The following is a 13,806-nucleotide window of genomic DNA, read 5'->3' as shown; positions in this document are numbered from 1 at the left end:
GAGCTTTAGTCATGATCTTAAGAAATATGAGATTAAATATCACACCTTTACTAGGTAGAGGACTCATTGTCAAATGTAAGACTCTTGCTTCGTTGAGTGTAAATCATCAGCAGACATGGCCAGTTGAAATTCATCACCAGTATTTACAGTTTTCATTGATTCATGATTCACAATTCTATTCTTCAGAGCACAATAATGGGCTATGGATGCAGGCCCAAGCTGTCTACTTGTTAGACAACAGCAAATTAGGCCTGCACTGGTCCAAGACAGTGATGTGGGAGTTAGGCTGCAAAAACCAAAATTGGATCATGGAACAGTGTCGTTCCAAGGCCATCATTTTGTGTGGAATCTCCTCTTGCCATCTCATATGGCACTTTTAATCCCTAAAAACCAGGGGTTCGATCATGCAGCTAGATGAATGATAATGACCGTGAGTTTTTAGCCACTGATTTGCCTCATTCACACCACAAGCTAACACGTTTGCTGCCTCACAGATAATGTGCTCCTTATGTAACCAGCCTAACTCTCATAGACGTCTTACGCAACATCATAACATCTGCCAAATAGTCGATCCTTCACGATGAAGATGGAACTCGTGCTACCTTTTGAAGCCAAAACAAATGAATTTTCCTTTGTGTGGGTCTGATCTAGACATTGGTTTGCTTTGTCTCTTTCCAATCACAAAGCTCTTTATCGACTGCGTATCGCTATACGTACAAGTGAGAAAACTGTGCTGAACATTGTATTGACAGTTGGATGACTTTTAAGGAATTTAAATGGTTTAGTTCTTTAAACAATGGAAACAGGCGAGTATAAATTAGATAAGGAGGATTAAATGTGTCAAAGCAGATTATTTGATGATATTTCATAAAGCAAAGGTTACTCCTTTCCATATTAAATTCAGTGTGCTGTCTTGTAAAAACAAAAAACACATTAAGTTAAAAATGTGTGTATGTTGCTATCATCGGTTATTATATTGTTATATTTTATTACTTGATTTTTTTTAGGTCCGCGATTGGTGTGTGCATCGACTCTTGCTGTGCTGCGGCACAGGGGGCTTCATGCTGATGGCCTGCAGCTGCGGCCTATGACCCTTTCCTGGATCCCCGTGGGCTACTGGGGGTGGGAGTTGGTTTCACATACAGCACTTTGAGTTGCATTTTTTAATGTAAAGTGCTATATAGCGCATAATCAAGATTGATTGATTTTGTTATCTTTCATTTTATTTTGTATTCAGTGCATAATTTCAGTCATCTTGAATAAATTTGTATTAGGGGTGTTAGAAAAATTGATTCGGCAATAAATCGCGATATTACAGAGCGCAATTCTCGAATCGATTCAATATGCGGCCGAATCGATTTTTAAACATCAATTTTTTTTATGGAAATATTAAACAAAACGTCTTACTTAGGGTTAAGATTCACACATTAAGCATGGAAGAATGTTCTATTAATGGAACATGAAGCCTTAATATTTTATTTCAGTGCTGTTCAAACATGAAACAGACTGCAACCTGTTTGTTAAAAGCAGTGGCTCAGTTATAAGCCTAAATATTCAGATAAATAAATACTTTTTCATACAAATCTTACAGTGTACATGTACAAGTTTACTGATTAGTATTTTCCAAATTTGAGTAAAAATAAATAAATCGCAATAATCAATTTATAGATTTGTATCAGGATTAATTGGTATCGAATCGAATCGTCACCTATGAATCGTGATACGAATCGAATCGCCAGGTACGAGGCAATTCACACCCCTAATTTGTAGTCTCATATTTTTACTTGAATAAATACATTGCCATATTATTATTAGTTCAGCTATTTTCTCATTAGGGTCGCGGGTGTGCTGGAGCCTATCCCAATTGACTTAGTCTAAGAGGCGAGGTACACCCCTCTGGACTGGTCGCCAGCCAACTGCAGAGCACATACTGCACAAAGTAAAGAACTTGACACTAACACACATGCTTTTGGAATGTCGGAAGAATCCAGAGTACCCAGAGAAATAGAAAAATGTAATTTCTACATGGAACCAAGATTCGAAACCTGAATCTCACAACTGTGAGGCAGATGTCCTCACCTGTCTAATACTGTCTGTCTAATACTGTATTAGTTGTATGATTTTACAATTATTTTTCATTTTTTAATGTATATTTTCAACGCATCTAACAGTGCTGCTAACTTCATTTTATTAGACTGCAATTGTATTGACATGACAAAATTGTGTTCTGAATTGAAGTACTCTAAAATGGGTTCCTGGCAATGACACTAGATAACATAATGCAGAAAGGTTCAATCAACATGGCCCATTACTTTTAAATAGGGACTGTAAAGTTTTGAGATGAGTACCTTGTTTTGTGTGATACAGTGGACGGCTCTGCTGTGAGCATCAGGCACCTCTGCAGCGACTATACCTTTGTTCATGTCAAACACTTGAATGGAGCGATTGGAAACACTTGCCAGTACAATGTCTGAGCCAGGAAAGTTATGGGAACTATTGTGGAGTCAAGACAAACATCGAATTAAGTTGAAATAAATAAAAGGCTGCAAGATTTCAAAAAAGAAAAATGGAAAAAAAAAAGTAAATGTTATTATCTGCATTTGACTTTGCCCGTGCATGTTACAAAGAACCAAGAAGCTCAAGACAGGATATCACACCACCAATTTGGCGGATTCATTTTACAATATTGTTCGATTGGTAAGAGATCAGAAGACAAAAATTCCTGAAAATTGAAAGACAAAATAATCGCAAGTAAAGCCAGCAGTGGGAGCTTCGGAGGCAGCTGTTTACATGGCTCAGATTCAAGGGACAAGCTAACAAGTTGAGCAGCTCGATTCAATTTGTCCACCAAAACACTTGAGTCTGCACTTCCTGTCATAAGAACGATAAGAGAAATGAAAGGATACAGGCGAAGAAATCATTGACAGTAGACAAGTCTGTAATATCAGCTCCTGCCGATGTTGAAAAGCAGCTTGACAATTTGACAAAACTCCGTTGTTGATATCTGAAGATAAAAATAAAACAAAAACAAACAAAAGGTAATTTTTTCCCCCAAATGCATATATCATACGTCAGTTGTTTTTTCAAACAGTCATTACAGCTTCAATAATAATCTAACCTAAAGGTTACCTTATGTCAATACTGTAAATCACAAACAAAAAAACATCAGCCCACAGTACCTTTTGATGTCATCATGTGTGACATCCACATGATACAAATACATGTGCAGTGAGTCTCCAGACCCGAGAAGCAAAAACTTGTCCAAGTAATAAAACTGGGCAGCTTTGATATGTTTAGAGAACATATTTTTCCCCTGAAAGAAAACAATATACAACAGATATTCACAATCTCAAAATCTACATACACTCATAATGGAACATATTTCACAAAAAGATTTTAATAAATAGCTGGGAATTTTTTACTCTGTTTTGTTTGTGATGGAAAGGATAGTGCTTTAAAATTAAATCTTTTTTTTATTTGCTCAGTTTTTTTGTGCAAATGCAGTATACAATATGTAGCGTAATATAATAAATCTTGAATGTTTGCTTAATTTAAACACATCTGCATTGAATCTCTTAATTTGAACATAACGACGCAAGATTTTGTTGAGCAAAACGGGCCATTTGGAAAAAAAAAAGTTATTTATTAGTGGTTCCGTCAGTCTTTTACAACATGGCAATTATGGAAAGAGTCTATTCCACCAAAAAACAGAGTCAGGTTTCTGTTCATGTCTATAGTTGCTTTAATGTGAATTATGACTTGACAGCACATGAGGCTTGTTTGCATTATGTGCTAAGAACATGTGAGTGGTCAGGTCTAAATAGAGGTGGCCATTGGAGAGAAATGACATAAAATAACACAACTATCAGTGTAGGATGGGAATGAGACGTTTACCATGATAACAGCAGGCTCTGGGACGTCATGAGTCCAAAGTCGCAGAGTCTGGTCATGTGATGCACTTAACCAACACTGCCTGTTGAGGCTCCAGCTCACACTGCTCACAGGCTTGTCGTGTCCTGCAAACAAAGACAATCTTTCATAATAACCTGGAAATACGGTGTGTATTTGCAACATTTACTTTTATGGAAGTCGTCTGAGACGTGGACAGAGTGATGATTACAGCATCACTTCGTCACCTGGTGTTGGTCATTGTATCTATGCTGCCCCCTTTTGGTGCTTTTGGTAGAGGATAAACTGTGCAAAAAAAAATCCCACTTAAGAAATAGCACTAAGCATCTCTAGTAAAAAAAAAAAAAGAAATACGTTTTTATCTAAAAGTTTGACAGTTATAGTTGAGGCAGTAAATGTCTGTAGAGTGCCAAAGATCCATTTCTAAGTTATTACAGTAGCCCATATAAGGCTTTTCTCTTGCTTCTTTTGGTAACAAATCAAAATCTTCATTCTCTTCGTCTCATAAAATGATTACAACTTAGAAAAAGTTGAACTACACTGGAATGCGTGCACTCTCTTGAGTTCATTTGTGCAAAAGAAAACAAAAAAAAGAACCCCAATCATTATTGCCTAACATGAGATAAAGCTTTTGTAAAACAGCAGAATTTGATTGGTGGTAATGTGGGGGTGATTGTCAAGGCACCGTGTACCTGTATAGACTGCTGGATTGCCAGTTAGGGAAGACTTGTACATTAACACAGAGTTGTCACCAAGACCACACAGGATTTGCTTCCCGTCACCTGCGGGAAATGCAAGACATAGGCCTACATGACGATCAATTATCATGGGAAGGTAAGAGTCCGATTTTATTTAAATGTGTACATCATTACATTTGACAGATTTTAATACTCACCTGAATACTGGATGCAATAGACTGGCTTGTTTGTAATACTTAGATGGACACGAACAACTGAAGGTGCTGCAGTGTCTTCTGGGTAATCTTTGAGGAGTAAACCTCTAATTGAAATTTGAAGATAAGAAACAAATTAAAAACGACTAATTTCAATACTGTTTTTTTCAAAGGATAATGCTACACATAGCACTTACTTCTTATTTGTTTTCATTGAAGACTGACTTTTCTGAGCAGTTGTTTTTGGTGTAAATATAAGCTTTCTAAAATAAAAGCAGAAATATTGTTGCTGTAGAAGTAGCCCAAGGAGGTGCCACAATAAACAGATGGAATTGTGAAGTAATGCATTTTAAATTTATAAGCATTTTTTTATTTTTTATTATTCATTATCTTTACTATGCTACCTTGGAGTGCTTGTGTATCCAGATGATTTCACTTTTGAGTGGAAGACGAGCGGCTGCTCCTTTATACCACCTATGGAAAAGAAAAGAAAAAAGATATTAGAAAAGTGTGTCTATATTTATGTGTGGTTTATGAGAATAGTCTACAAGCCAGTGAATTTTTTATTTTGTTTTTTTACATTGCGGTCTATACACAGAATAACTCTCAACCAAACTGCAAACCTTCACGGATAATCACTTCCTCCATATTGTTTAAATGTCATAATTAGTTTTTTTTCCTCGAAAATACAAAAGCCTGAAAGCTCACACATCTTTATCCTGATCTGCACCAATAAATTCTTACTTTCCTGTGCCCGACCTCACCACAGAGTTTGGAGGAAATGTCTTATGCCAACAAAAAGGTCATGCTTAATTCTCACTGGACAGTAGAAAGTTGTCATTGAATATACAAAGTTTGAGAAAGGAATAATTATGAGCCACAAATTGAGGGGTGGGGTATTTGAACCCTGTCAGCTGTCAGTGACCGAAATATTTGATTAAAAGACAACTATAGTCATTTTTGCAGATTAAAAGGAAAAAAAAATTAGAGATGTAAAAACTACCACAGGCCACAGCATTAGACTTTAAATTTACAAGGGTTGTAAAGAGGACTGGAATAGAAAATAAATAAATCTATCGGTGTTATTTCAAAGAAGGTTCTTTCCTGGAAAGCGCACTCAGTTACGCCAACAATCTACAGCATCTGTGGGACTAAATCACGAGTCATTAAACGCTTTGGACGCACAGACGGGGATTCTGGGATTTTGAAGAAGTGACAATGATTGATTTAACAGTGACTCTGGCTATCTCTGGAGACATTTTCTCAGCAAAGCCCAAGAGGAAAATTACATGGTAAAAGAAGTCCACACAAAATATAAAGATAATAATTCAGGCTTTTCAAAAAGTATGCATTACCTCTTCTCTATGTCCTAAAGTGACCAATGTTTACAATAGGTAATGGGTGTAAGTGTAACAGACTGACATTTTTAGATTATGGTATATAGATTACAGTAGGATTAAATTATGATTTTTTTTATTGTATGATGAATACACAAGCTATAAAATGGAGAAATTTCCTTCGCTTGTCTGTGTTGACGCATCTCTCAGCCACCTGCCCCCCATTTCTAAATTAATGAAAGGAAATTACGTAATAAATCAAATGAATTGGAATTTTTAAAAATGTGGAATAAAATACAAGTTTAACATTCCTCCAATAAACCAACTAAACAAAATGAAGAATTAATTTCAAATCATAACATCAGACTAAAGTTATGAGTCATCCTAGCCATCAGGTTTACATCATAATGTTGAAGTAGGCTGTCGCATCCTTTCTCACACAGCTCTTTAAAAAAAAAGCTCCTGTAGACTCATTCCAGACTTACAATGGAATAATGTTTTCTTTTCCAAGAGCTTGAGAGGTTTTTATAGTTTAACATGCTTAATTTCTGCACATACTGTCTACTTAATAACATAGCGTGATTAAGGCCGCATTAGTCAGTAAATGCTTGCGGCTTTGGGTCTGACATAGCAGTCATGCAGTGCATCTCGACTACATCTCCACAGTGTGGCTTAGCAGCTCTCCTCCATGCAGCTGTGGGAAGTCAGGACTGGATAATGTTGCCCTTTTACACTGCTAAAACCACAAAAAAACCCTAGAAAGCCGAATTAAACTGCCGCCAGAGCCTAATTATACACCCGGGTCACAAATAGGCTTATTTGACCATGGAAGCCATGACTGCACAAAGCAACCCCACTTGGATAATTAACACGCATATATAGTAATGTGTTGGTGTCTGCTGTTATATATCAAGTACCTGTAAAAAGTACTCAAATTGAAGTGAGTTAAATAACTAATTAGGATCCCCTGCTGTGCGAAGACAGTAATGTTTTCCATTCTCTCATATACATATTTCTTCAGAGGATTTCCTATAAACTTGTGAATTATAATTGACTTTTAAGGCAGTGCACCATAAAGTTGAGTTTGAAGCCCTGTTGCTTAAACAACAGGCAACCATTTTGTGACCATAAGGGAGGCAATCATTTTGGATTCATAAGAAGATGACATTTCATGACCTTTTTTCTTCAAATGATTGGGCTCCTTCTTCTTCAACTCAGCATTGAGAGGAGATTCCAGCATTGGGGGGGAACTGGAAACAAGGGAGGGGTGAGCCGGGGAAAAGAGTTACTGGAATCGAATGCTTCTAAGCTTTTCCATTGCTAAATTATTAGTTCCTCTACCATGGCGTTGTTGACTCATCAAAAATCTAACTCTCCGTAATTTTCCATTATGTGAAAACATAAACATCAATCCATCCATTTTCTACATTTTAAACTATACATTTTTTTGCGGATGTGCCGGAGCCGATCTCAGCAGATTTTAGGTGAGAGGCGGCATACACGTATGTCTGGTCTTCTGCCATGTGTACATATTATATATGCTCTCTCTGTATATATTTTCTACATATGTGTAATATTTTATGTGCAGTACATATTTGAAACGTAAAAGGACATTGCTTGGTTAATTTCAAGACTACCTTGGAAATATTGAAAAGCCTCGACTTCCAGCCTCGATTCTCACTGCGTCGTCCAAAAAGAACTCCAAAAGGCCCACACATGGAGTAAACAAAGAGCTCACTAAAAACAGCATCTGTGCGGCAAGAATTCAACAATTGTCAAGGTAATGCTGATCATCTGTTATGTTAGAATGTGAAATTAGACAGATTTATTTTATGAGTTGAGACACATCATTACTTTCCTCTGGGCAGGAATCAAATGGAAAATCCCAAACACACCTAATGTGCATCAGTGGATTGCAAACACATAACGCTCTACTTAAAAATGGCATTTCAGTAACTTTACAAGTGGCCCATTAACACATTCAAATTTATCCGACAAAACTAAATAAAAAACATCCCTCATTCAGCTTGACAGTCTTTAATTGGGAAAGCAGTAAAGCACACATTTAAAGTTTATACCAACGCTTTTATGTGATTGAAGCCACATTTTATTTTTTAGAAAAGGTCTAACTCAAACAATCTGTAGCGTGAGAAATCAAGGAAAATGCAGGGGACGTGTGCGGTATGTTGTCTACACAATTACTGTAATAATGAGGAAAAGTTTTAATAATACCACAATGTGGATGTACGAATATGAACATGATCCAACCACATGAAGCCTTTTTGTTTTATCATACATGGGCCAGTAATCTTGGCAAATTCATCTGAAAGTGGCAAGCGTCAGAATCCATTCATCTCAAAGGGTATTAATAAAGATGAGATACAAAAAAAAAAAAACATTGACTACAGTATATGGAAAAATGCAGCAATGTATTTTGGTTGTTTAAAGTATACTCACAGACTTGATATGTTTGTCAGAGAAGACCCAAGACCCAGCCATTGCGACGCTCAAATCGGGGTTGTCTAGGATGAGTTGAAATACAGTTTGATTGAGCCAAATGCATCACAATCATTAATATTCATTTTCATATTTTTACAATGGTTCGACATAAAATAGCTGATGGTCGTTAACATGAGACATCAGAAGCAACGTTTCGTGTCCTATTTTTAACTCATTCACTGCCACTGACGGCTATAAACATCCAAAATTCATTTGAACTATTTCTATTAGTTTAACATTTTCTTCCACTTTTGTTAACAAGAGTATGAAAACTTAGAAAACATTTTTTATTGTACATTTAGAACAGATATAAAATGTGTGATTAATTGTTAGTTAACTAGTGAAGTCATGCGATTAATTACAATAAAAAAATGTAATGTCGAGATTATTAAAAAATTAGGGGCGTCAGGCGATTACAATTTTTAATCGTAATTAATCGCATTACTTCAATAGTAAACTCACAAATTTTATATCTGTTCTAAATGTACAATAAAAAAATATAGGTTTTCATACTCTTGTTAAAAGTAGAAAAAAATTGTTAAAACTAATAGAAATTTTCTTTTGTATTGTTCATTCGGTAATTTTGACATGCCATCATCATTGCTCTCTCTCTTTTTTTTTAAACTTTTTTTTTAATTTATTTTGTATGTGGGTGAGTATATATATATGCGTGTGCGTGTGCGTATGAGTGTGTATTCATTAGTTCACCTAAAACCTATTAAAAAATCCCATACCGTTCACCTAAACTGAACACTTCCAGCCAGAGTCGTGAGGCCGTCAGGAGACCCGAGGAAGGACCAAAGAAAAGAAAGGAAAGTGAAATCCAGCACCGACCAGACACCACCCTCCACCCACCGAGTGAAATGGTTACAATGAAATGGTTACAATTATTTTTTTACGTTTATAATCGTCAATGGCAGTGAATGAGTTAATGTCATGCTTTCTACAAAATACTGAGTTGTTTTGGGGGTTTCTGGCAGCACAATTACAACAGGAGTATTTTGAATACAGTACCATACCTTTGAAATGTAGAACCGTTACCAGCTCTGATGTCGCCAGATTGACTACGTACAAACCATCAGTGCTTCCGACACATAACCAGCTCTCGTCCCTAGAAAGGTAGGAAACACGAGTACATACGAGTGAGAGCGTGGCATCGTTGCATGAGATGTTATATGTTAGTGGTATCATTATTATCACGCTGAGCACATTTACTTCTATATACGCGTGAAAAAAGTAGACAGTTAAAAATTTAATTGCATATAACTCATTCACTGCCATAATTTATTTATTTTTATTTGGGGCAAGAGGCGATTAATTTTTTTTAATTGTAATTAATCGCATGACTTCACAAATTTTATATCAGTTCTAAATGTACAATAAAAAATTCTAGGTTTTCATACTCTTGTTAACAAAAGTGGGGAAATTTTTTTTAACTAATAGAAATAGTTAAAATGAATTTTTGATGTCAATGGCAGTGAATGAATTTTTAAAAAAGATTACAAATTTGGGGTGTCAAGCGATTAAAGTTTTTAATCACATGACTTCACTAGTTAACTTGCGATTAATCACAAATTTAATTATCTGTTCTAAATGTACAATAAAAAAAATTATAGGTTTTCATACTCTTGTTAACGTTAACTTGTTAAAAATGTTAAACTAATAGAAATAGTTCAAACGAATTTTTTACGTTTATAGCCGTCAATGGCAGTTAATTAGTTCATTATGTTATTTAATTACTATTTTTCAGAAAAACGATAAGTCAAATGATGAAGTCTATTACTCATGCCATCTGGGAAAGGATGTTAACACTAAAACGGTCTAAAGATCAGTGTAATCGAAGAAACATGGCCCGACAATCAAACAATAAATTTACACAATAATTTACATGGCCCGACAATCAAACAATAAATTTACACAATAATTTACATGGCCCACTAACATAAGGTAAAGTGGAGATGATGGATTTTCCCACTTACCCTTTTTCTGCATCAGTGCTGTCATTACATGAGTTGAAAGAAGCTATTTTGAGAACAGGTTTTGAAATATCCACTTCGGATGACTTTTCTGCCACTCCTAAAAAGTTCATAAATAGCAGCGTTAATGTCTTATCAATCTACCTGTACTCCATGGCTAGGTTGTCACCTGCTTGATGTCTTTGTTCACTCTTGTGAAGGTCTATTTTGGTCACTAGCTGACAAGAAAAGTCATCTTGGAGAGAAAAGCACCAAACCTAAAGCAGACAGAAAATAATTGTTTGCCCACGGCATGAAATGACTAATTCCTTTTTGTGAAGGTTTTGATGCTGTTCGGGCTGAATGTAGCAACCTGTCCATCTGCGGAGCCAGTGATTATGTGCCCATTTTCCTTCATGAAGAACACACTGAGCAGTGGAGAAGCTTAAAAATGAGAGTATATCGTTAAATACATTAAACAATTACAAAGCTCTGATCTGTTTCATTCTTCAATGTCATACCTGACATTACAAAAGAGTGGTAGAAAACTGATTCATTTTGTAGATCCCATACCTGAAAAATAGTATATAGATCTGGCAACAATCACAATAATCAGAATGTTAATTCAGTACCGTGAATGTTCGGTCCTCGGATGTGGTGGATAGAATGTGTTTATTCCACGTGCAAAACTCTGCTGATGTTAGAGGTCCCAAATGGCCAGTTAATGTGGAGATTGTTTCCCGTTTCTGATGAGGAAAACAATCCTAATGACTTACCATCTGTATTTACTGTACATTAACATTTGCATCTCCAGAGTTCAAATCCTCAAAATGCATTCAATGTTGTCAAAGTACCTGTGAGCTGAGAATATATGCTGTGGCTCCACAGCACGCAGCCACTCTCTCATCAGACGAACAGAAGGAAAGATGGACCACTGGACCCGGTAAAGTTCCAATAATTGTCCCAGCTGCAACCTGACCTTGGGTCAGATTCAGTTAGCTATATGAGACCATTAAGATGCGGTACTGTTGCACACCATTGCAAAGTAAAATCACAATATATGCGGGCTATTGACAATATCAATCACAACTCGGCATTATTATCATTGTAGAGGCAAATTAATTCATTTCACCTGTCACTTGACTTGATGTCTAGTTTATAAAGATTTGCACTAAGCAGATATCTCTTTCTGTACCTTCGCTCACTCTTCTCTGGCACACTTCCACATTCCAGATGATAACGTAATCAGCAGATGCAGAACAGAGAAGGACAGGTGAGTTCCTTTTCCCAAAAGTCATGGAGGTGATTTCACCATGATGCCCCGTGAGCTGCAAGGGCTGTGGAGACCAGGGCTGTGCAAAATTCAGAATTCGATTCAATTCAATGGATACAGTTTCAATTTGAATTGCAGATATAGTGGGATTGTATTTCAATGCATTTCAGAGAAACTCGTTCTCGTCACATTACAGTAAGAATAAGACAGCGTATTTCACTACTGTGCTTCAACCAAAATGTCCAAAATGTTTGGGCAGCCATTTTAAAGACTTAGATAAAGCAATGTATTCTGGGAAGTGAAGTGCTGTTCTACCATCATATCAAAAGATTTCCAAGTTTTTTCATTTACTATTTAGCATAATTAAGTATTGAGTACATAGTCTTTACAAAAATGTTTGTATGTAATTCATGTTGTAAATAGGCTTACTGTAAATACTGTAGTGCAAAGCTTCATTGTTAAATACACTTTAATTTTGCATCATGAATTTCTTTGAAACTTCTAACCCCTAACCTTTATACCATAGTGTAGTCTTGCAACATCCTGACTGGAGTTTTAAATACAATATAAAAATACGCCATTACATTTGATATATAAATCGTTCTCAGCTGGCTTTCACATGAAAAAGTACCAAACATAATACACTATGAATTACTATATGCACCCCATTTTCGACATAACATTACTCAAGTCAATAAATGATGTCACGTCACAAAGTTGCAAAATGGGTTAACAAACCTTACGCTCAAGGCCCCCATTACTGTAAATGAGAATGTCCTTGCCACGTAGAGAGATGCCAGTGTAATCACAACAAGAAGCCAGCTGCTGGTACGATATAAGTTTGTCACAAGTCAATTTGAATCTTTCAATGATCATTTTCTTCTCCCGACAAACCACAAACGCTGAGCTTTCGCTTGTTAACAAAACATGATAGCAACTCAAATAGTTGTCCGTTATTCAGTAGCTTTCATTAATCTAAAAACTAAGTTTTCTTAAAAATAATACGTTAGGTGAAACTTAATCAGTATTTTCCACAACATTACAACGCCTCGTGTGGACAAACGTTTTGCGGTTGCTAGGAGACCTGCGGATATCCTTGTCTGTTTCATTATGACGAAAGCGCTAGTGAAATTCGTTTCAGAGTGAGTCGTCTTCTTGTTCGTATGTTCTAGAATGTATAGTTGTGTTCAATTGTGTTAATAAATGCATTTTTTTTTTTAAAAAGTGAGTGGCCTTCTTTGCAATTTTTTTTCTAAAAATAAATAAATGATAGATAGATCTGATAGATGGTCTTTTTTTGTATCTCTGGACATTCTTTCTTGTTTGTACCACCAAATTTTTACCACTAGATGGCAGCCAATATTTAATTTCTGAAATGATTGCGGATGATACACAGTGGCAGTGGTGTCCAAACTCGGTCCTCGGGGGCCGGTAGTCCCGCAGGTTTTGGATATTTCTCTCCTCCAACACAGCTGAAGCTCATCAGCAAGCTCTACTAAGCCTGATAACAATCCTGTTGATTGAAACAGGTGCGTTGGAGCAGGGAAACCTCCAAAACCTGCAGGACTACCGGCCCCCGAGGACCGAGTTTGGACACCACTGGTAGACGCTAATCATGAATCAAAAACATTTTTAGTAACAACAAAACAACATTTGTGATTGCCAAAGCAAACATTTGAAAACGCATATTAAGGCAAACAGAAATAGCCAAATCAAATAACTAAATGTAAAAAAAAAAAAATGTGCCAGGTAAAATACTCCGATTCAGATTATTAGTGCAACATAATTAGCAGATATGATAGTAGATATATTTAAAGAATTTGAATTGGAGATTAGCAGGCAGATTTTAATTTTGAGTTAACACAGTTATGGAGGGGGAGGAGCGTAAAAAAGGAAATGACTATACTGGGACACGTGTTGTTTAAAAAAAGAAGAAGATTT

At 36.2% G+C, this 13,806-nt stretch overlaps 1 protein-coding gene across 1 annotated transcript in view; it reads right to left on the bottom strand.

The window, feature by feature from the left end:
* Window positions 1-12,955, bottom strand: part of wdr27 (WD repeat domain 27) — a 35,572-nt gene extending 22,617 nt beyond the window's left edge. The window contains exons 1-20 of the mRNA XM_077582926.1: window positions 12,604-12,955; window positions 11,788-11,944; window positions 11,447-11,571; window positions 11,225-11,338; window positions 11,114-11,165; window positions 10,966-11,036; window positions 10,783-10,870; window positions 10,617-10,713; window positions 9,657-9,748; window positions 8,596-8,660; window positions 7,776-7,888; window positions 7,315-7,388; window positions 5,206-5,275; window positions 4,999-5,064; window positions 4,805-4,908; window positions 4,602-4,691; window positions 3,895-4,016; window positions 3,180-3,313; window positions 2,907-3,004; window positions 2,349-2,470 (exon numbers count right to left, since the gene is read on the bottom strand). Coding sequence (XP_077439052.1) covers window positions 2,349-2,470; window positions 2,907-3,004; window positions 3,180-3,313; window positions 3,895-4,016; window positions 4,602-4,691; window positions 4,805-4,908; window positions 4,999-5,064; window positions 5,206-5,275; window positions 7,315-7,388; window positions 7,776-7,888; window positions 8,596-8,660; window positions 9,657-9,748; window positions 10,617-10,713; window positions 10,783-10,870; window positions 10,966-11,036; window positions 11,114-11,165; window positions 11,225-11,338; window positions 11,447-11,571; window positions 11,788-11,944; window positions 12,604-12,741 — 1,992 coding nt within the window. The 5' untranslated portion in view covers window positions 12,742-12,955. The remainder of the gene's footprint in view (window positions 1-2,348; window positions 2,471-2,906; window positions 3,005-3,179; window positions 3,314-3,894; window positions 4,017-4,601; window positions 4,692-4,804; window positions 4,909-4,998; window positions 5,065-5,205; window positions 5,276-7,314; window positions 7,389-7,775; window positions 7,889-8,595; window positions 8,661-9,656; window positions 9,749-10,616; window positions 10,714-10,782; window positions 10,871-10,965; window positions 11,037-11,113; window positions 11,166-11,224; window positions 11,339-11,446; window positions 11,572-11,787; window positions 11,945-12,603) is intronic.
* Between the last annotated feature and the right edge of the window lie 851 nt (window positions 12,956-13,806).

The sequence above is a fragment of the Vanacampus margaritifer genome, chromosome 12 (genome assembly GCF_051991255.1).
Source record: "Vanacampus margaritifer isolate UIUO_Vmar chromosome 12, RoL_Vmar_1.0, whole genome shotgun sequence".
NCBI classification, from domain to species: Eukaryota; Metazoa; Chordata; class Actinopteri; order Syngnathiformes; family Syngnathidae; genus Vanacampus; species Vanacampus margaritifer.
Note: the sequence above shows the minus strand (reverse complement) of the source record. Positions and strands in the feature narration are given on the sequence as shown.